At 43.3% G+C, this 24,232-nt stretch overlaps 1 protein-coding gene across 1 annotated transcript in view; it reads left to right on the forward strand.

The window, feature by feature from the left end:
* The window catches only part of COL22A1 (collagen type XXII alpha 1 chain), a gene marked incomplete at both ends in the record, with an annotated part of 226,292 nt that overhangs the window by 37,482 nt on the left and 164,578 nt on the right, over positions 1-24,232 (forward strand). The window contains one exon of the mRNA XM_082015057.1: positions 15,756-15,830. Coding sequence (XP_081871183.1) covers positions 15,756-15,830 — 75 coding nt within the window. The remainder of the gene's footprint in view (positions 1-15,755; positions 15,831-24,232) is intronic.

The raw sequence follows: 24,232 nt of genomic DNA on the forward strand, positions 1-24,232 counted from the left end.
TATGGGTAACTGGGAATGTCCCTCAGGGAGCTTTCTGCAGGGATGCTTTTCTGTAGTGCTCCCTGATAAAAACGAAAGCTGATTGCCCTGTCCCTTGCCAGGAGTTTATGAGCCCTTCTAGCTGTCCCCTCTTTTTGTATAGAGACACATGATCATCCACCCAAGCTCTGTCCCTGCTCCTCCCTGCTTTTGTTTTGCTTTGTGCCCAACAGACTCTATACAGAGTGTGGGAAATAACCGCTGAAGAGCTCCAAGAATTACTTTTCTGGGTATCGACTATGCTAGTAATAATCTGCCTTGATGCTAATGGAGAAAGGGGGAACAGTATCTTATATAAAATGTGCGATAGGGAAAAAAACCCCCAAAAAACAGTAGAGTCTGACCAATCCTCAGTGCCTGTGTGGCTCTGGTGCAAGCAGACCATCCTTGTTTCGGTGCTGTACTGAGGCATAGACCATCGGGGGTTCTGAGGCTACATGACTGTGTCCACCCAGTGCCGTGCCGGAGCCAATGGAGGTGAGCTGGCCTGGGGAAAGACATGGTGGGTTGTGCTGAGGAGGATCGCGGTAGATCCCCGTGCCAGGTGATGCAGACCAAGGATGGGGAGCTGACTGTGAAATCCCATTTCACAGCTACATAGCCCCACCTGATGCAGCAATTCCCAGTATATCCTCTGCAGAAGAATCACTTAGGGGAAAAAAAAAAAGTCCAAAAGGAGTTTTTACTTGGCCGAAATTTGAAATGAAAGTTCCAGGGGTCCTTGAAAAAAAATTAGTGATGTGCAAATTAAAAAACAAAAAAAGCCAGAACATCACATCTGTGGGACTTGGTGCTTTAAAATATGCAGTGACTCTGCAAGGACACCTGCTAAAGATGGGTTTCACTACAGACAACTTCTGCTGAGTTGGTACTGAGGCATTCAAATGACAGCAAATGTGTCCTTTCCTGAGTCCACAAGAGCTTTTCTGAAACTGCTTTGCTTCTCAGACTGGAGAGGAGTGTGCAGCATGAGCAATTGCTGAAAGTTGTCCTTCAGGGCTCATCAGAGGCTCTCGAACTGAAGTACTGTACTTCTGCCTGCAATTTTTATTTTGTTTCTGATTTAAACATCAATTTCAAATCTCTCTTTCCTAACTGGCAGCAGATAAAATTATCCACCTTCCGCACCTTATACCCCTATGTGCATGGGCTGGTGGACGTTACAATGTGTAGTGAAAGAAACCTCTCAGAATTGGTTTGGGACCTCTTAAATGCCTGCCATAAGGCAAATGCTAATTCATCAAGATTGAAACTTCCTGGGAAAAGCCAGTTTAGATAAGTTGTTGGTGATGGAGAGAGATCGAGGAAAAGTTTTGAAGTTATTAAAATGGCTTATTTTGACCTTTTTTTGCAAAGCGAATAAGTTCCGTTTTCAGTTCAAAATGTAAATTACTTAATATATTTTAAAACCTCAATGCAAACGATGTTCTCTTTCAGGCAGGCAGCGTGCCCGGCTCCGTAGAGAGGAACTTTGGGGACGGGTACAGTCGCTCCGAGCTTGCGGGTCCTCTGTAGGCACCCATTCTCTCACGCTGGGGTGTACCTTGTGTGGCTACGTAGCTGAGACTTTTACAGCATTAACTCGTCCTGGCATGGCTGTGTGGAGGCTCGGGTTGTGTTGCTAGCGGAAGAATAGCACAATTTGGTTCCAAATACACGAATAAGAAAACACAGGTGTATTGCACAGTGTGGCAGCCCTGTATTATGGCACAGGGTTTGATAAATGGGGGCTTTTCTGGCACAGAAAGGCTCTTAGTGGGGAGTGAAGACCTCAGTATCCAGAAGTGGCAGGGCTGTAGCTGCTGATTGATGCTTGCATGCTTTCTGTCTCTTGAATTGTTTCTTTTTTGTACTCTGGGTTGGTTCTCTCCCTCTCCCCTTCTTGCAGAGTTGTATTGTCTGAGGCATCATTTCAGACCTCTTTTTTCTCCTTAAAAATGAGTGATTGACATTTTTGAGCGGGGAACACTCTGTAGGGGGGGAAAGGAAGAGGAAGAATGCATTTGAACTATGCGCACCTGGCTCGAGGAACAGAGCTCAGGTTGTGCCTGTTTTGATTTATAGCTCCCAGGCACTTTCTTTCCAGGCTCCAGTTGTAACATCCTTTGTGTAGCAGAAAGAGGAGGGGGCAGATATCCTCAAAAACACATACCACTTAGTTGCTTTTCTTTTGTCTGCTTTTAGGCTTCAGAAGAGTAAAGTGTCCATGTCTCATGTAAACCCCTTAGAAAGTATGGACCTGGTGGCATGTATGGGAACTGGCAGATGGATAAGTTTGTTCGGATAAAATCAATATTGGACTGAAGTTATCTTTCAAAACAGAAGTCAGAAGTGAACCCAATGTTTTCAGTCTGGCTCTTTTTAAAATGTCTTTGAGTGATGTAAAACCTAGATAGTTTTTCAAGGTCTTTCAATCTGTAAAGATGCCAAACATCAATGTCAATGACCCTTTTAAACTCTTTGCATGTAAGGAAGCAGACACTGGTCTTCATTCTGCCATCCTTCAGTCATTCTGAATAATGTCTTTTTCCAGCTGGACTCTGTAGCATACTGGAAAGCAGAACCAGAGAAGTTACCAAGCTCTGAAAGCCAACAGCTTGTGGTGGTACCCAGTCTGGGAGAGGCCCATGTTCTCACATGATGAATCACTTCATCCTTACGCTGTTTCCATTGGTGTCCCCAAGCTTTGTCCCTGTGAAGATTACCAGAGGGTTGGTTTGCTCTTAAAAGATCTCTTCTGAAGAGCTCTACCACCAAAGAAGTGTCACATCGGTTTCTTCAGTTGGTGATGGGGCCTTGCATATGCCTGCCGCTACCTTCTGCCTCTGTGTGGCCACTTCAGCGTCTTGCCCATGAAAGGTGAAATTCAGGTAGTGGAAGGATGTGGACTGCAACCAGGCAAACTGCTGAGTTTGCTGAGGTGCATCCAGGCTCTTCTGTCAGGATGTTAATTTATCCTGGCTGCTTCCAAGAGGAAACTAAAGTCACTTGTTTATCTTAAAACCCCTCTATTTTGCAAAGGTGATGTTACAATTCTTAACAAAAAAAACCCAAACTCTTAACCAGGGTCAAGTCTTGTATTTATATGCGAATTTCCTTGCTTTGCTCTTGTGTTATAATTATACTGCTGCTGGTTAGAGTCCCATAGCCACTGTTATAGTAGCCCCCAAAAATACCCACATGGAAGATGATACTGTTCAATTTGCAGTTGTCTAATTACACCAGAAGAGTAAAACCAGTCAGAGTCCCTCTTAAACATGTCCTTGAGCTATATATCTCTCTTGAAGGATATTTGAGAACAACTAGTGTATATTTATTGATCAGCTGAAAAGGCATCAGCTTTGAACCAAGTTGCTTCTAATTAATTCACTTTTGGAACTACTGCGAAGTAACAGAATGCCATACCTGTATTTCTTGTTATTATTCTGGACAAGTTATTGTTTTGTAGCAATTTCACAAATAAAATAATATTTTCCATCTTCTTAGGATTCGTTTGTTTAAAATCAGCTATAAACCCTAACTTGGCATCTCACCGTTTTGACAGTGTTTGGATTAGGAGAGTCTACACTCTTTTCTCTGTGTTGTGGCACATGGGAGGATAATGGACAGACTGGGATGTACCTCCAGACAGCAGTGGGAACTGGTGGCTTCGGCAGATCTGTAGCTGTACTGCTCTGTTGGGCTCATTTGGGGAATGTGCCTTTCATGAATGCCGAGTGCAAGTGAGATTGATGGGGTTTTATAGCAGAAATATTGTAATGTTCCTATTCAGCGAAAGCCAACTCACCGAAGCTTTGCACTGAGTTTATTTTTAGTCTCAGTTGTTTCAATTACAGGACTAACACAGAATTTCTATTATAAAACCAAATGAAAAAAACCCACCTTCTCTCTTGTGTCAATAGCATTCTGCAACATTCAAGTCCATCCTAAAACTAGACATTGCTATAAGAGATTTAACATTTTTTTGCTACTGTTGCTACTATCTTCCTGTTGTGAAATTTGCTGGCAAAATTCTGCTTCCATATAACTTGTTTAATATCACAGGAAAAAAGATAAAGAGATCCACTTCTGTTAGAGGAGATGCTTCTCCTCCCATTTCTACAATCGACACTTGCACATGTAGTACTGATCTTTATAAGTTTTTAAAGGAGTATAAAGCACAGATGTTTCGGTTCAGCTCTTCTTATGGACCACAGAAGTCTCGTTTGTTCATTATATTGATGAATATTGGAATTGATCCATACCCACTGTTAGCAAAATCCAGGAAAATAAAAGCCTTATTTTATAAAAATTCATGAGTGAGAAGGGGAGAGAGAACAATGGAATTTTTGGATGATTGGCAGTTCTGCAGCTGTGAGATGGTCCGCAGGTTGGACAGTCTCCCTGGAGCGCTTTCTGTTGCCGTCCACAGACTATTCATCACCATCTACGTCCCTAGAGAAGCACCGTGTGCTGATCTCTTCTTTCCGCACTTTTGAGATCCTCACTTCAGTAGGTGGTGTAGCTTTGTCTCCCCACATCCAGGTGAGTAGTACCTCTAATCCTTGTTCTTCATCTGGGACACGGGGGCAAGCAGGAAACTCTCTCAGCCTTGCAGCACCCTGCTCTCTCCAGCCCATGAAGTACAGGTAGTAAACACAGCTAAAATTGTCCCAAGGAGCCCCTTGGTCAGGAGTGACATGGCCATCCTGTGCCCGTAGAGCAGCCACTGGGGAAGGGCTTGTCGCTGTGGCTGCTGGCTTCTGGAAGATATGCTCCGGCTTAACTCCATACTGTCATCCTGTTGAATATTTTATAGGTCATCAGCATGAAGACATTTTCATGGCAAAACCCTGCAGTTCACTGGGGTCGAACACACTTTGCACGATGAAGCTTCACCTCTTTCCCAAGATGGGAGAACCAGAGAGAAAGTGATGGACTCGTGCCCCAGAGTAGCAATCAGCTCTCAGCCTGGGTGGAAAGAGTTGCAGCTGCTAATTGCTTTCCTCAAAACCTTGTGCTGTTTGCTGACAAGCTCCTTGGCACACAGTCTGTGTATTTGTTTAGGGGCAGACACAAGCCATTTAGCTCGGAAGTGCTGAGGCCCGATGCTATATTCATAGTTCCCATAGTGCCATTTATTCCCTGTGGGAGCATGTGCAAATTAATTCTGTATGCTGCTCACTTAAATGGTGCTAATTACATCAGTCCTCTTGACAATATATGTCTGCTGTCAGCCGTCCAACGATTTTCTTGCATTTGTGTGGGTGTGTTAGAGAAGGAGAGGCTATAAGTGAATCCTGCAGTATAGGCATCTCTAGGAAAGATGAGTCCTCACCAAGATTCAGGAGCTTCTGAAGATAGGCTAAGAGTTAGAGTATGATCAACTTGGAGATAGGACTGTTGGGCTGTTCAACATTCCCTGTGTTGGGGTTGTGTAGTCATTTCATGTGTGCTGTTGGGTTGTGGGTACCTGTAGCAGGATGGTCCCTTTTGGAATCAAGATCCAGAGCATGGGACAGACAGAAATGAGAAAAAAAAAAAGGCAGTGGATGGTGACAAAAGGAGGAGAGAGAAGCTTGGATCCAGGGTGAGAAGGTGGCATAAATGCATAGCACAACCTGCCATGTTGTGGAGGAAACAGTATTTTTCACACTTATGTGAACAATTCTGGTGTGAGGCAGGTCAGGAAGCAAAGTGTAGGAAAATAATTTAACATTCTTTTTCTGTTTTCACCTTCAAAAGGACTTCAAGGGTTTAGCAAATGCCAGAACTCCCTGTATTTCCCTTGTCCCTACTTAAATAGGATACAACATTTCTTGGCTGTGCACTCAGTCCCTTTCCCACGTTCTTGTTTGAACTGAATGCATTTAACAGTTGGTGACCTGTGACCATAAAATGAATTTAGCATTTTTGCCCAAGAGGCTCCTTTTGATCTTTATTACCAAGTTCATAGCAAAGGATGATACTTACAGGCTGTATCTAACTAGTAACTATAAGTGTAGCCAGAAACATCCCTGGGCAATGTAATGCACTCCTCTGCACTGGTGTCTGGCACATTTTGGCTCAGGCAAGCTAACACTCTGTCGGAACATTTCTAGGACCCAGACGGGTACTTACAACATACCAGGGTGTGTTCATGGTCAGCAGCCACCTTGTTTTGGAGGCTAAGACCATTTGCTAGCAGAGACGCGGGCTTGAACGTGCCTTGGCCTCTGTGCCCAGGAATGCACCCAACCATGCTTGTTTTAATTGGATGGATGTAACTGTGGTGCCTTTGATAGATGTCTAACTTGGGAACCATGTGTCCTTGGGTTCCCCCTGTAACCAATAGGAAGAGGATAGCTTTTTCAGGGGTAAATCAGGGCACCTAAATTGGGTTTCTCCTCTGAATTGCCCCCTGAAGGAGTCTTGCTTCTCCGTTCCTGCAGAAGGAGCCAAAGAAGAGCATCCTCTTGCCTGGGAACTTAAGTGTATCTTGCACGAATGCTCTCTGGGGTATAATATTTAGTAGCAGTTTTGCTTGCCCTCTAGCATCCCCTGAACAGTGCCAGACACTGAATGTGTGGTTACTCAAGGAACCGCATTTTCTGGCTGCTGTGCTGATGAAGCGGGAGGGAGCCCTGCAAATGCAGATCTCCACACTCCCACTGCAGTCACCTGGGATGTCCTCAAGCAGCCAGGGGAGTCTGGGGGGCAGTTCAGTGGGGTGTTGGTGCATTTTTATAATACTGTTTTAGTGGAAAAATGAGACAGCCTTGGGATATTATGAGGAGTAGGGTGAGCCACAGCTGTGTTTGCTCAGTCTATAAGCTGTGTTGTGGGGAGGTTTTGTTATACCCTTTCCATTTCATCATAAGCATTTATGAGGCCCATCACTGTGGTGACAGTGCCCCTGGAAAGTGGAGACTTTCTGTTGTGGGAATGGCATAATGATGGAGATACAGAGAGTTGCTGAATCTCTGGCAATGCACTGGGTGCTGCTGAGATTCTGGAATCCTTAAATTCTCAATTTGGGGGAAAAAAAAAGAAACCTGGTAATAAATAATGTTTGCTTTAACCTTCTTGTGTTTCTAGTCTCACCTCTCTACTTTGTTCTTGTGTAACTTGACAGTTACACGTGTTCAGCATTCATTATACACAAGTCCCTGGAGGAGCTGTTGGCAGCTGAGGACTTACTAATTCTTGAAAGAATAAAAATGAAATTGAAGAAACTGTTTCAGCAGAGTCCTAAGGACAAAAGGATGGACTGCTAGCAACTGGGGTTTGTGTTTAGCACTTTACAGGGAAGGTTTCTCAATAGAAAACCCTAAGGAGCAGCAGGATCACACTGTTCCTGGCCAGGGATCGCTGTAACAGACACAATGCCTTAACTGTAACCAAACCTTCCAAGTGAGGGAGCTGCTTTCAAAAGTGTATTTTAGGAAACATCTACTGAGGTTGGACAATCTGGCACTGGTGAGTCTGCACCTCAAATCCTATGTTCAGTTTTGGGCCCCTCACCGCAAGAAGGACATTGAGGTGCTGGAGCGTGTCCAGAGAAGGGCAATGAAGCTGGTGAGGGGTCTGGAGTACAAGTCTGATGAGGAGCGGCTGAGGGAACTGGGGTTGTTCAGTCTGGAGAAGACGAGGCTGAGGGGAGACCTCATCGCTCCCTACAGTTGTAGACAAAGGGGTTTGTGGTGAGGTGGGTGTTTGTCTCTTCTCCCAAGTAACTAGCGACAGGATGAGAGGAAATGGCCTCAAGTTGCTCCAGGGGAGGTTTAGATTTGATATTAGGAAAAATGTCTTCACCGAGAGAGTGGTGAAGCATTGGAACAGGCTGCCCAGGGAGGTGGTGGAGTCACCATCTCTGGAAGTGTTCAAAAAATGTGTGGATGTGGCACTTTGGGACATGGTTTAGTGGTCATGGTGGTGTTGGGTTAACAGTTGGACTTGATGATCTTAAAGGTCTTTTCCAACCTTAATGATTCTGTGATTATGTGAGAAGGCAGTTCTTCCAATAATTATGGTCTTCCTATGGTACAAAGAGAAATGGAGCTTCATAAACTTGTGGGGTGAGAGGTGAACACCACGGTCCGTCAGTGTCAGCTTGGGCAGTACTGCAGGCTGTGCCATTCCCCCATGCATTAGCTGCCCGTTGGGTCTGGCTGAGTTACTTCTCAAGCCAGAGGCAGACGCATGCACAGGCTGGATCTGTAGTTCTCAGCAGAGGGAGAGCCTCATGTCCTGCTCATACAAACTAGTTCAGAGGAAGGAAATGTCAGAAAGGAAAAAGTGCCTTATGGTTTCAATCTGTCTCACTTCGGTTTCAAGGGAGAGTTTAGCAGATTTAATAAGCCACTACAGTGCAAAATCATTTCGCTGTTTGTATGTTCATAAACCCTAAACGAATCCTTCTGTGTCAAACTATTCTTTTTTCCCTTTCCCTTTCCTTTTCCTCCTTTCCTTTTCCTCTCTCCCTTATCTTCTCTCCTCTCTCTCTCTTTTCCTTTTATCTTTTCTTTCTGTTTTTTTTCTTCTTTCTTTATTTCTCTGTCTCGCTTTCTCTCTGTTCTTTTCTCTTTCTCTTTTGCTTTTCCTTTTTTTTCTATCCCTTTTCCTTGACTTTTCTTTGAAATGGCTTGGAGGCAAAGAGACTTAGACTATTGGATCATTCACATTGTTCTTTTCCAAACTCACAGACCTATTATTATAGTTTCACATCAATATGTTATTAATGCTAATTTAATGCTAGTGAAAGCTCTTGAGTTGACATGCTCCGCTGACATGTCTCTTACAGTGCATATACTCCATAAGATGTAATGTCTTTTTAAATTTTAAAACGTTTGACAGCTTTGGGATTTTTTCATAGGAATAGTCTAAATGACGATATATAAAAGTGAGGCTTAAATCACTCATTTTCATCAGACAGATCATAAAATCATAGAGTCATAGAATCTTGCGATTGGAAGGGACGTTTAAAGTCCATCTAGTCCAACCCCCTGCAATGAGCAGGGACATCTTCCACTACATCAGGTTGCTCAGAGCCCCGTCCAACCTGACCTGCAATGTTGCCACGGATGGGGCATCTACACTTCTCTGGGCAACCTGGGCCATGGTTTCACCACACTCATTGTGAAAAATTTCTTCTTTACATCTAGTCTAAATCTCCCCTCTTTTAGTTTAAAACCATTACCCCTTGTCCTTTCACTACAGGCCCTGCTAAAAAGTTTGTCCTCATCTTTCTTAGAAGTCCACTTTAAGTACTGACAGGTTGCAATAAGGTCTCCCCCGAGCCTTCTCTTCTCCAGGCTGAACAACCCCAACTCTCTCAGCCTGTCCTCTTAGGAAGGGTGTTCCATCCCTCTGACCATTTTTGTGGCCCACCTCTGGACCCACTCCAACAGGTCCATGTCTTTCCTGTGCTGAGGGCTCCAGAGCTGGATGGAGGACTCCAGGTGGGGTCTCACCAGAGTGGAGGAGAGGGGCAGAATCCCCTCCCTTGCCCTGCTGGCCATGCTACTTTGGGTGCAGCCCAGGAGACAGTTGGCCTTCTGGGCTGCGAGCGCACATTGGGGACCATATCAAATGCCTTACAGAAGTCCAGATAGACAACATTGGTAGCTCTTCCCTTGTCCACTGATGTGGTCACTCCATCACGGAAGTCCACTAGGTTGGTCAGATCTCAGTATGATTTGCTTAAAGAAAAGGGTGTTATCTGTAGTTAGGTCACTTTCAGAAAACTACTTTGTGCTTCCTTGAACCAAGAAGCTCAGATGTACCAAGTCAGCGTATTCAGTGATGAGGAGGATTCAGAGCAGGATTTCACAGTGATATGAAGCAGGACAGAGAGCCCCATTTCCTTCAGGTTCTTAAGCATTTTTATGATGGGAATTGCCTCACCTAACTTTATCTGCTTTAAAGTGAAGTATCTGTTGCAAAAGAGATACTCAAGCTCTGTCAATATTCAGTGCAGAGACACCTCCAAAGACATCCCATCCTAAAACTGGTGTCCAAGACAGCTGTAGAGGGAGCTCAGATAGCTCAGATTAGGTAAGGGTTTCTCACTGCCAAATTTATTGAATCAATTCTTGGTGTGTTCCCTCTGAAACAATGCATTGCAAAGATCACAGTCTGACTGACTAAGAGCATCTCCTGAAAGTGTATTCTTGCTGGAGAATACAATGCCCTTTGGAGTAATTGTAAGTGTTTCTGTCTGTTTATTCTCTAAATCACCACTTCTCTAGATAACCAGGGGTTATTTCTTTTTTGACTGTAGAGGAAATCTAGGGAGAGTAGTCTTTCTATGGGAAAGCTAATCGTTGTAAACGCCGGTCCTAACTATCTTCTTTCATCAAAACCAGTAATACTATACCAGATCCATAGTCACTATAAGATGTGTGAGCATCTTTTGAAAGCATTCAGGATACATGTACCATAAGCAAATGTCCCCAGTGCTTGGAAACGATTGAATGCCTCTTTGAAAGACATATAGTGTCCATTTCTCTTGGAGATTCAGTGGTCACTATGACTACAATGTTATTTCTCAATATTTTCTGTTGTTATTCATTTGTACTTAAGCAGCTTCTGCAGCAGACATCTTATCAAATGCCCCTCTGTTCCAGAAGACCTTGTAGGTCGAAGTGGGAGGCCAGGGATCAGGGTGGAAAAAGAGTGCTGGATGTGACACACTCATCCCTATGTGCCTGGGGTTATTTGTAAAGATTAGCCCAGGAGCGGGGCAGGTAGAAAACTGTTGTCCTTGAGTCAGCGCCAAAGTTTGTGTGAGGCTAAACTCTGTTTTCTCACTGATATGGGATCAGCAGACAGTTCTGAACAATTTGGAGATCTGTGAAAAAGGAGTGAAAAAGGAGGCTACAAGGATGAAACACTTATCCTACACTGAGCAAGTCATCTGCTGAGAAGTCTGACTCTAGAGGAAGGAAATGAGGACTCAGGTGACAGCCCTGAATGGACCTTCTGGTTATAAGAAGCAAGTGACTCTAGGAGAAATTCATCAGCCATCCTAATAAAAATTACAGTTGTCTTTGGCAAGTTTGGACTACTAAAGCATAAAAATAGTAAAAGAAAAGAAAGATACCTCGGAAAACATATAGCTTCCTAGTACAAGTCTAATTATGAGACTTTGAAATGATGATAATGTATCACTATTAAAAATGAAAAATTGTTCGTATGTATAGCTATAGACCAGTTTGCCTTATCTCACAAAAAATAATAATTGACGTCAAAGACAGTGAATAAAGTATTACAGAACTGGAATTATTATGTATTCCTATTCAAGGATTATAATTTTATGAGAAAGAGGTCATCTCTAACAAAACTAATTTGTTTCTGTGAAGAGTTACAGTTTGGTTGACATGGTAACTAACTGTATGTAATACATTTGTTCTATAGGCATTGTTATGGCCTATTGAATGACATTTGCATTAAAAAGTAACACTCTACAATGGATTAAGAGCCAACTGATATCATGTAGCAGGTGTCAGTGGAAAATCATAATTTCTACTGCAACTGTAAAAGGGATATATAGCAGTTCTGGTGCTATTAATTTTTTCCATCAACTGTATGGACATAAACGTGAAATCTTTGCTGATAAAATTTGTGGATAATCAAAAGATTGACAGAACATTACATAAAGTTGAGGACAAGGAAGTAGCTTTAAACAATATGTATTTAAAAGCAACTGCAAGCTCATATAGATTTGAATGACATAGAGAGGATGTAACAAAGATGAATGGCTGAAAGCTCAGGTCAGTCACTTGTATCTTCCCCTTTGTAAACCTGTAAATATTTGCAAATCTGTAGAGATGTAGTTGTAGTGCAGATTTTATTACTCTTTCTGCTCATTGCTGCAAATCCTCCAAACACTGGGAATGTGTTCAAAGTTTGTCCTGGCTGTAGCAGAAAGCATAGGTGTAAACATTCTTCTCTGATGGTAAAATGTTCATCTATATCTGGGACCTCACCAAAAGGCTCCAAAAGGAGAGGAACAGCTTTTGTCTTGCCTTTCCTATCAATGCACCCCTGGGTGTGGCGATGAGATGTGATCGATGGTTGGGAACCGTTGATGTGCTGTCAAGCTGGCACACTGCTCCTTTGGACACAAGTAGCCATGCTGCTAACTCGGGTGGTAAAGCACCATCCTCTTTTGTGCCTCCGTGAATTATTCTGTAGCTAGAAAGCGAGCACTGCAATTGTTTTCTTCCCTTTGTGGACTGTTCATGCTTGTGCCTTAGGTGCAGACAGGAGGGGAGAAGCCAAAAGGAGCACAGGGCAGTTGCAAAATGAAGGCCAAAGTGAAGCCACAGTTCTTTGAGAGATAATAAGAGATTTAAAGGACAGAGCTGGAAGAAGAGAATCATTTTATTAACATTGGCATTTCTAAGTTTTGTGGCAAGAAAGTTCTGTGATGAGGTCAAGCACATGAGTTTGTTGTATAACCCTGGTTCCAAAACAGGAGCTAAAACCAGGAAACTTTTGCTAGCTCATACTTCCCTGCTAGGAAGCCATGGTTCCTTCTAATTGGATCTGGTGGAGGGTGTGTGACTAAAGATTGGAGTCATAATTTATATATCTGTAGTTCAGACATTACCTCCCTGTTACATGAAGAGGTACCCTGCTGTGTCTGAGATGTTTTATTCTTCCCTGTGTGTCTCTCAGGAGTCCTGGGCAGTGGGAGTGAATGACATTTTTTTATTTTATTCAAGCCTTCCATTTGTTTACTCTTTATTTGGGGAAATTTTGCTTGTTCTGATTTCTTATGTTGCTTATTTTACTGCATAGCCATACATCTTCCAGTTCTGAGACTGGGGCTCAGAAGTGCTGTTTACTGCACTGACTCAGTGCCTGTAACGAAAAGAATGTTTGTTGTTAGCAAAACCAAAATTTAAAGGATCAGTACAACATCTGCACAGGGTGCCTGGCACTTCTAAGCAAAGCTTTCATCAGTACAGCTTAGTTTTGAATGGGAGTAGAGGTGGCCTGACTTTGGTTCTTGCAAATGAATGAGCTGAACATGAGCCAGCAGTGTGCCCAGGTGGCCAAGAAGGCCAACAGCGTCCTGGCCTGTATCAGAAATAGTGTGGCCAGCAGGAGTAGGGAAGTGACTGTACCCCTGTACTCGGCACTGGTGAGGCCGCACCTCGAATCCTGTGTCCAGTTTTGGGCCCCTCACTACACGAAGGACGTTGAGGTGCTGCAGCGTGTCCAGAGAAGGGCAACGAAGCTGGTGAGGGGTCTGGAGCACAAGTCTTATGAGGAGCGGCTGAGGGAACTGGGGTTGTTGAGTCTGGAGAAGAGGAGGCTGAGGGGAGACCTTATCGCTCTCTACAACTACCTGAAAGGGTGTTGTGGCAAGGTGGGTGTTGGTCTCTTCTCCCAAGTAACTAGCGACAGGATGAGAGGAAATGGCCTCAAGTTGCTCCAGGGGAGGTTTAGATTTGATATTAGGAAAAATGTCTTCACCGAGAGAGTGGTGAAGCATTGGAACAGGCTGCCCAGGGAGGTGGTGGAGTCACCATCTCTGCAAGTATTCAAAAAACGTGTGGATGTGGCACTTTGGGACATGGTTTAGTGGTCATGGTGGCATTGGGGTAACAGTTGGACTTGATGATCTCGAAGGTCCTTTCCAACCTTAATGATTCTGTGATTCTGTGAAATCTTAATAGTTTAAAAGTTTTTCAACTTTTAAAGTTCTCCTAACAGGGGAGAGGTTCCCTATTGTGTTGGTAAGTTGTGCAGACCTCTGATGGAAGGGAACTTACCACACGTTTTCGTTTGTTTGATGGTAAGACATAAGCAGGTTTGAGTGAAGTATCCTGGCTTTCAAACCAACAGGCATCAGAGAGCACAAGAGTCCTCCGGCTAAAATTTACACAAAGTGACCCTTTGATTGATGCACATCAATCCATATTGGTTCCTGGTGTGGTGGAGAAAAAAGGTAACTGCTTTGAATTTTATCTATAGAAGCAGCAGCCCTAAAGATAGTGCAAAGAAAATCCGAAATGCCCTGGATAATAAACACTTGCATGAGCAACCACACTCTGGCCTCCCCCACTGCTGCATCAAAGGAGCGGCTAGATGTATTTGACTGCTTTTAATGGCTGTGTTAGCTGTTGGGGCTTCTGGCTATGGCTTTTGGAGTCCCCTTTCTTTCCACTGAGCTGTGAGTGCCTCAACGGCAGCTGATAATCTGGAACATAAATTCATTAGCACAAAAAAGCAGGAAAAATATCTGATTTCATTGCTAAGCTTAACCAAATATTGTGGAATACTGGATTTTTCACTGAACATCAGGAAGCAGGAGGAGAGATATAGGGCCTGCTGGCAACGTCCTCAGAAAAGTCACTTTTATCTCATGATTTTGAATGTAGCTTCACACACAGTTCAAGGTAGACCTGCTGTAGAGAGTCTTCAGAGCCCTGTGAGATTGTGCCCCAGTGTTGAGGGTGTTGTCTGGGCTTGGGTCACCTTCAGCTCCAGGCTCCGCATCCCTTAGGGAGCATTTGTCCCTTCCTGCTCCTTTCAAGCACAACAATAATGATATTGAAGGAATAATGTACTAAACACCCGGTGGAGATGATGTTAAACACCATATGCATCAAGAGAAGTGCTGCAACTGCAGAGGATACGTGTATTATGATATGTACAACTGGGCAGATGAAAGAATGGGAAATGGGACTTGGTTGTCCTCACCTGGCTGTTCTTTAAATCAGAGAAAGGACATAAATGTGGGGCTATGCAAGTGGTGAAAAGTCAGGGATTCAGTTTTATACTCTCATTAAACTGATTCCTTGGCCTACCTGTCCCCATTGTTTACAAGTGTGCAATTACCTATCGATCTGGGAAAACAAAGCATAAATAAACGTTACTTCAAAGATACTGCAGGAAAGAGGTGGATAAGGAGAGAGTTCTCTGCAGAAAAGCATTTACCTGTGATTGTGTTGACAGTAATTGGGAGCATGAGAAATGGCTGACAAAGGCTTTTTTGAACTCTGTGTGTATGGGTGAATATTCTTCAAAGTTTTAGTCATATTTAACACTGCTTTCTGCTTGAACAAACTCCAGGAGCAGACACAGTCATGGTCCTGGAGGAGTGTTAACGGGGCAATCAGAAGTAATACAATAAGAAATAGGAGAGTGGGCTTCAATTTTGTCTCGGACACCGGCCTGTGATAGGACCTTGATGTGACTAAAGTCACTTCATTGTTCTGTGTTCTGGATTCTCTTTTCTGTCTTAGCACTTTAGGTTTGTGATTTTTCTGAGTAGGAACCATTCTTTCTGAAAATTCTGGACAGCACCCCAATGTCAGTTGGGCCTTCAGAAATTTCCTTTCAACAAATCCGGGAGTGGAATCGTATTTGCAATTTTCTTAATTTTTTTGTGACTTTCATTCAGATTTAGAGACTAGTGAAAGAGAAAAACCCAGAGTGATGTCCTAGCTGAGGGAAAGGCTCTGGTCATCTATTCTGTCTAGCTTCTTGACTGGATAGTCATCAAAAAGTGTCTCGACACCAGATGTAGTGTATTGGGTTTCTTGCCCAGCATGTGGGCAAGAAAGGATAGGATAGAAGAAGACCATTTAGGGTGTGCAGAGACAGGTAAACAAATTATTGCTTTGGGACCATGCGCAAGTATGGAACAAAACCCAGGAGATCAGACTTTGTTAGTTCTATAGCTTCCAAAATTATGTGTTTACCTGTGATAATTTTGTACTGGTTCTTTCGCTTTTTAGATGTCCTGTGTCCAAATGTCCACGTGGAAGGAGATCGATTCAAACACACCAATGGGGGGACTGATGAGATTCCAGGTAAAGAGACACACTTTTCTGCTGTATATCTGGGAAATGAAACAATATAACTGTGCATTTCTAGTGTGATGTTCTGATTCATTATACCTTTCCTAGTTGGCATTGTCATAATCCAACACACAGTCAGTGGTGGAGAATTACATTAGAAACTGCAGGGCTGGAAAAGAGTTATCTGTTGACAGAAAATTAATTGTGAGCTTTCTTTTGATATGACAGCAAATTAAAAAGCCAATAGAGTTTAGCGTAGTGGATAGAGGAATCCAATAAGTCTTGGAGATGACATCTTTTTTTACCACTCCATGTTTGGTGAGTTTTAATTCCATTTATTTGATCTGTTATTGTTGTGGGACATCCAAGCACAATGGTAATTACCACTGAAAAAATACTTATGTATGTGTATATAAGGAAAAAAAAAAAAAGATAAAAAGTCCCAAGAAGAACCATCTTTTCTGAAACGCTGGTGAAAAATCAAGAGGAAAACCAGTCTGGTGATAGCTCTGCTTTTCTGTGAGTTCTGATGTATCTTTCCAGCCAGTTGAAGGACTTAATCTGTCAGATATATGTGTGGGCTGCATCTCTTTTCTAGCCACCCAAGACTGTTTGAGCTGTTGGCAGAGAAAACCTGTCCATCAAGGATGTACTGGGAATATCTGTGACTGACCCAAGAACATAAGTCACTCCAGTGGGAGGCTGGAAGCTCTCCTTCAACTTGATTATGAGTAGAAATGGTCAAGGTTTGATAGCTCTCCTACTTGCTCAGAGTTTTTTCATTGGGAGATTTTTATTGCCTCCACAAAGTATCAGTTCCAACTTTGCTGTCTGCAGGCAGATTACTTTGGCTCCAGTTTGTTTACATCTAAGCCTGTGATAATGCTGGGTGGTAACATCTTTGATGGTTGTTAGACCCAAACTTATAATCCCCAAACACCCATTTTCAACTGCTGCCTATTGCTAGGTCTTGCATTAACCTGTTGACAGTCCCCCTGTCACAGGGCTGTGCAAACAGTAGAGCTATACAGCAAATAGCCTTACTGATTCTAAATGAACCTAATTACACTGGAAGCTGCTGCTCAAAATGGGTAGGAGGATTGTGTCCCTCCTCAGATGATCATCTTCTCTGTGATCCTTTCCAGAAGAAGGAGTTGCAAATGGCTGCCTACGTCTAGTTCATGTTTACCTGAATTTTAATTTGAGTGTTAATTAATAGACTCTATGCTTTTATCTGACTTCAAAAGTTTATCTTCTGTTGAGCAGTGTAAAGGACAAGAATCCCATTTCAGGTCTGGTGCAAACTTTTGAGTAGAGTGAGGTGTAGACGCATATATACACGTATATTTATGTATGTATGTACATATACTTATGCTCTTCTGTAAAGTTTTTAACTTATTTTTCCTTTTATCTTCAAATCCCAGTTCCATCCTAGAAAGCAAGTCAATATCATGCATTTTAACTGAAAAGATGACTTTGCTGTTTTAGATCTGTAGACTAGTTCAGGTTGGAAGGGTCCTATGGAAAGCATCTGGTCCAACCTCCCACTCAAAGAGAGCTTACTTTGAAGTTAGGTCCACTTTTGAAGTTAGAAGAGGTTGTTCAGGGCCTCATACAGTTGGGTTTTGAGTATCTCCAAAGATAGGTATTCCACAGAACCTCTGGGCAACTGTTCTAGTTTGGTCACTCTCACAATGAAATTTTTTTCCCCTAATATCTAAACAGAATTTCATTTATAGCAACATGTCTGTTCTCCTGATTAGACTGGTAGCATAGGCTTCTCATTTATTTGACCTAGGGAACCTCTGTTCACTGATAAAGTGTAAACATTCACATGCCATGCAGTGACTTACTAACAGGGTGGTTATAGTATTTCATTAAAGTAACAGCTCTGGCCCGTCTCCACCAATACAAGAAGATTTGTAGAAGGTTCCTGATTGCTCCCATATGGTGAGACAATAATGACTTTTTTCTCTTCCTCTTCCTGGTGATTAGGAAAATGTATGCGTCTTCTCTGGAAAAAAATTGAGTGGATATTCTGGGTCTGCTAAGAGTGATTGTGGTGCTGGAGATGGATCAGTACAGGACCAAACTGCTGTTCCACTCCTTATGTACTCCCTACATACTCTATAGCATTTTCTGAAGACTCTGCCTCTGGGTCCAGTTCCAACAGAAAATCATTGCCTTCTCCAGCTACAGTAACTGGAAAATTTTGGTTGGCTTAATGTGCTGTATTTCCTCTTCCAAAGGATGTGTTGTACTGTTAGTTGTTGCTGAAAGACTTTTCTGTTCTGCCCAGAGGACTGCACTTCAGTTTTGAGGAGCAGCCTGCCTCCTGCTCCCTCACATTTGTCAGAGTTGGGGATTTCCTTGGATTCATTGGTGACAGCACTGGGGGGAGGCTGTTCCTCTGCTACCCAGGTCCTCATATGTTCAAGGATTTGGAGTTAATGCCTGTATCTTGTGCTCCACTTGGAAGCTTAATGACAACCAAAACTGATCCTTGCCCAGTAGGCTCCTAACACATAACTTCATAGTTACATCTATCACAAGCTTGTTTCTAGATGGATGCAAAGTGCAGCCGCATAGAGTGGAAGTAGCAGTAAATCTCATTTTGGGGACTGGAAAGATTGTATTAAACAGCTTCTCAGATTACACACCTCTTCCCCCTCTCTGTCTAGGGACTAGACATCAGAACTGAAGGTAAGAGGGACAAAAGTCTTTCTGTTTGTTTTTTTTATTTTATTTTATATTTTTATTGGGTGAAATGCACTAGCAGATGGCACAGGCAATTGTTTCACACAGAACATCACCGATTCCAGCCCTTTATTGTATAACCTACCTGCATACAAGTTATAGCATGACCTGCTACCCTTAACTCTGTGTCTGCAGTTAAGTGAATGTGAATTGGGTCACTCTGGATTAGTAGAAGTAAAAACACAAGTTAAATCATAAAATAAGCTATAAAAGGACAAAGTTTGGGAGGTGTAAACATCATGGGGTTCAACAAGGCCAAGTGCAGGGTACTGCACCTGGGCTGGGGCAATCCCTGGTATCAGTACAGGTTGGGGGATGAAGGGATTGAGAGCAGCTGTGCCGAGAAGGACTTGGGGGTCCTGGGGGATGAAAAGCTGGACACAAACTGGCAATCATAGAATCGTAGAATCATTACGGTTGGAAAAGACCTCTCAGAGCATCAAGTCCAACCGTGCATTTGCAGCCCAAAAAGCCAAGCGTATCCTGGGCTGCATCCAAAAAGCATGGTGTGATTCTTCCCCTCTACTGTGCTCTGCTGAGACCCCCCTGCAGTGCTGCGTCCAGCTCTGGAGCCCTCAGCCCAGGAAAGACATGGACCTGTTGGAGCGGGTCCAGAGGAGGCCACAAAAATGATCAGAGGGATGGAACATCTCTGCTGTGAGGACAGGCTGAGGGAGTTGGGGTTGTTCAGCCTGGAGAAGAGAAGGCTCGGGGGAGACCTTATTGCAGCCTTCCAGTACTTAAAGGGGACTTCTAAGAAAGGTGGGGACAGACTTTTTAGCAGGGCCTGTAGTGATAGGACAAGGGGTAACAGTTTTAAACTAGAAGAGGATAGATTCAGACTGGATATAAGGAAGAAATTTTTGACAATGAGGGTGGTGAAACCCTGATCCAGGTTGCCCAGAGAGGTGACAGATGCCCCATCACTGGCAACATTCCAGGTCAGGTTGGACAGGGCTCTGAGCAACCTGATCTAGTTGAAGATGTCCCTGCTTACTGCAGGGGGGTTGGACTAGACACCTTTTAAAGGTCCCTTCCAATACAAAGATTCTATGATTCTATGATATTAGGGATATTTTTATTCAAAAGAGGATAGATTTTGACTAGATATGAGGAGGAAATTTTTGAAACATTGGCACAGGTTTCCCAGAGATGTAGTAGATGCCCCATCCGTGGAAACAGTCTATGTCAGGTTGGATGGGGCTCTGAGCAACCTGTTGTAGTTGAAGATGTCCCTGCTCATTACAGGAGAGTTGGACTAATCACCTTTAAATGTCCCTTCCAACTCAAACTATTCTGTGATTCTATGATTCTGTGAAGGGCACCAGTGGTGTGACGGAGAGGTCAAAGTTCAATGGGATTTTGTTAAGTCAGAAGCTGAGAGTAGGAGTGAAAAGGATGGCTCCATGCATAATCTAGTGAATAACTGCAACAAAGAGAACATTACGAGCTGGAAGAGAGATAACAAGGTAAACTTTTGAAACACAGTTGATTTTTTTTCTTTAGACAAACAAAACTAGGTAAATCTCATCTATCTGGACTTCAAAAAAGCATTTGTTGAGTACTGTATTGAAAATCAGCGCTAAAGTGAAAATAGGTAGAGATTAATAAAAGTTTTAAAAAGGAGCCAGAAACTGGCTAGCAGGGAGATAGTGATGGAGTTTCTAGGAAAGGGAAGAACAAGCCAGAGGGAAGACAGTGGTAGTTCCAAGTCTAATCTTCTCTGTGAGTTACCACTACACAGATTGGGATTGGAATATCCTTGGTGAAGGAACTGGTTGGCCTCAAAAACCTGGGAGTTTTTCCAGCTGTCTTGGTACTATTAGTTTAAAAGGCCTATTATGGTACTTATGGATCAGTAACAGGACTTTGTATTATAAACTCATACTCTGGAAACTGATGGTGTCTCAGTCATCAGATGTTTGTATGTCAAGTGCTGTATAGCTGTGGAAAAAGGCAAAGGATGTTATTGGACAAGGTACAGTAGGTCTTGTAGATATAGGGAAGAATTCATGAGAGTGGACAGGGCTTTGGCTACTGCTTATCTAGAAAAGTGTGCTCAGACCTCCTTAGTTCAGGAAAGATGGATTCAGCCTCCAGGATCTATTTGTGTGTTCAGGAGCCAGAGACACTGTTTTCAAAAGGAGATTGAAAAACTGGGTTTGGTTAGTCTTGCAGCGTGCAGGTGGAAAGAGGAGATACTATTGCTTTCTGCATACAGATCAAGGGACTAGTGAAAGGGAGATAGGGGAATCAGTCATGCTAAAGGGCAAAGAGGGTAATAAGAAATGGGTATCAACTGTTTAAGAGATGCATTCAAGACATTAGAAGAAGGTTTCAAACTGTCAGAGATATGAAATACTGGAACAAGTGGTAAGGTAGTAGCGATTGAGACAAATAAACATTGATGGACAGTCATGAATCCTCTCATAGCAGAGGATTGTACTCTATGACCCTCTGGTGTCACAGCATTTAAATAAAATATCACTACCTGTACTATTCAGTAAGGGCTGACACAGAGAAATAGGATGGCATGAGATAAGAATATATAGGCACCTTTACTGCTGATAGAAATGTTGGCAGTGAAATGAAGCAGCATCTGCTTAACACTTCATAACATGTAAATTCAGAATATAAATGTTGATACATGCATTAGAAATCACACAGGAAATTTTGAAAGAAAGTTGGAAATCTGGATAGAATACCAGGATAAACACTGTTTCTCTTCCAGAAAGTCTGATATTTTAAAGAAATGCTTAACGATACTTTAGAAAAAGTTCTTACAGCATCCTTGTGGGTACCACGTTTTTTTTTCACAGAATCACAGAATCATGAAGGTTGGAAAAGACCTTCGAGATCATCAACCCAACACCACCATGACCACTAAACCATGTCTTAAAGTGCCATGTGTACACATTTTTTGAACACATCCAGTGATGGTGACTCCACCACCTCCCTGGGCAGCCTGTTCCAATGCTTGACCACTCTCTTGGTGAAGAAGTTTTTCCTAATACCCAATCTAAACCTCCCCTGGTGCAATTTGATGCCATTTCCTCTCATCCTATCACTAATTACTTGGGAGAAGAGACCAACACCCACCTTGCCACAATCCCCTTTCAGGTAGTTGTAGAGAGCAATAAGGTCTCCCCTCAGCCTCCTCTTCTCCAGACTAAAACAACCCCAGTTCCCTCAGCCGCTCCTCATAAGACTTGTGCTCCAGACCCCTCACCAGCTCCGTTGCCCTTCTCTGGACACGCTCAAACACCTCAATGTCCTTCTTGTAGTGAGGGGCCCAAAACTGAACACAGGATTCAAGGTGCAGCCTCACCAGTGCCGAGTACAGGGGCACGATCACTTCCCTAGTCCTGCTGGCCACACTATTGCTGATACAGGCCAGGATGCTGTTGGCCTTCTTGGCCAACTGGGCACACTGCCGGCTCATGTTCAGCCAGCTGTCAGCCAGCACCCCCAGGTCCTTTTCTGCCAGGCAGCTCTCCAGCCACTCCTCCCCAAGCCTGTAGCGTTGCATGGGGTTGTTGTGACCCAAGTGCAGGACCCAGCACTTGGCCTTGTTAAACCTCATACAGTTGACCTCAGCCCATTGATCCAGCCTGTCCAGATCCCTCTGCAGAGCCTTCCTGCCCTCCAGCAGATCAACACTCCCAACCAGCTTGGTGTCATCTGCAAACTTACTGAGGGAGCACTCGATCCCCTCATCCAGATCGTCTATAAAGATATTGAACAAGACCGGCCCCAGAACCGAGCCCTGGGGAACACCGCTTGTGACCGGCCGCCAGCCAGATTTAACACCATTCACCACAACTCTCTGGGCTCGGCCATCCAGCCAGTTCCTCACCCAGTGAAGAGTAAACCTGTCTAAGCCACAAGCCGCCAGTTTCTCCAGGAGAATGCTGTGGGAGACTCTGTCAAAGGCTTTACTAAAGTCCAGGTGGACAACATCCACAACCTTTCCCTCATCCACCAGGCGGGTGACCTGTTCATAGAAGGAGATCAGATCTTTCCCCAGCCATCTCACTTACCATTTAGTGACTGGCCGCCAGCTGGATTTTTATCAAGTAGGGAACTGAAGATAAAAGAGGGTTTAACTCACTTATTCAGAATAAAACCCCAGTTGTAATACTTAATATCTCTTATATTGCTAAATTATTAGCATTTAACAAAGGATCATGGCCTGCTATTAATCATGGCCAGACAGGAAAACACAATGATAGCATTTTACACCCTGAAGATGTGCCCCTTGTGTATTTTTATGTACCATTATATTGCATTGAAACAACACGTGATTGTTATTTGTCCTGGTTTCACCTGGCATAGAGTTAATTTTCTTCCTAATGGCTCGTACAGTTCTGTGTTTTGGATTCAGTGTGAGAATAATCTTGATAACACACTGATGTTTTTAGTTATGGATAAGTAGTTGTAGTGTTTATACCAAGTCAAGGACTTTTCAGCTTTCCCTGCTCCACCAGTGGGAAGGGACACAAGAAGCTGGGAGGGGACACAGCCAGGGCAGCTGACCCAGACTGGCCAAAGGGATATGCCCTACCATGCAACTTCATGCTCAGTACATAAACTGGAGTTGGCCGGGGGGCAGGGATTGCTGCTTGGGGATGGGCTATCAATCACTGGCTGGTGAACAATCATTGCGTTATGCATCACTTGTTTTTGTATATTCTACTATTATTATTTCATTTTCCTTTGATGTCCTATTAAATTGTTTTTGACTGAACCCATGAGGTTTTTTTCCTATTCTCTCCCTACCTGCCACGGAGGGGAGGTGAGCAAGTGAGTGGCTGCATGGTGCTTAGTTGCTGGCTGGGGCTAAACTACAACATTTTTGAAAATGAATTACATTTGAGGTTTTAAAACTTCACATTTGAGTTATTTGTATTTTAAACTAGACCTGCAGACATAGGATTTGGTGGCAGAAATCTGGACGATCCCTAGCATAGCATTCAAAACTGTCTGAGCTCTAGTCCTCAACATTATCCACCAAAGGAGATAATATTCCTCAACAGATACTGACTGCTGTTTGCAGAGGAAATCTGCCACAGAAGTAAAAGAAGACCTGCAATGAAATTGCTAAGCAAAATTAATCCTGAGGAGGGATAATACCAACCACTACATCAGATTATATATCCCATACAAGCCACACTGGATGGTGTTAATGGGGCAAGGAGGGAACATAAAAGCCCTGAGTAGTCACAAAGGCTGTGTGTATGAAGAACAGCAAAAATTGCATTATGGTTGTACCATAGATTGACCTCAGCCTCTAAGTCTCTTCCCCATCTTGGAAACCTTGATGCACAAATGAGCAAAATGACGGTGTATTTATGACCTCTGTGTTTTTCTGTAGCTCTATAAAGGATGTTTAGGCATTTTACAATAGAGGCACTGGTTATAAAACTAGTATCCTACAATTATAGATGGCCGTGGCTGGGTTTAACTGTCAGCATGTCTCCAGTGTCCTGTGGTTTGCAGCATAGGGTTTGCATTCCAGAGATGCCAGTGACTCACCAGCTAACTATAATATCCCTGGGACTATTTATATTTGCCCACTAAAACACGTGGTAGCGGGAGGAAATTGGAGTGTCCCGGCTGTTGAACCTGCAGAACAAGCACATTAGACCAACGTCCTC

The sequence above is a fragment of the Phaethon aethereus genome (assembly GCF_964289735.1).
Source record: "Phaethon aethereus genome assembly, chromosome: 2".
Lineage (NCBI taxonomy): Eukaryota > Metazoa > Chordata > Aves > Phaethontiformes > Phaethontidae > Phaethon > Phaethon aethereus.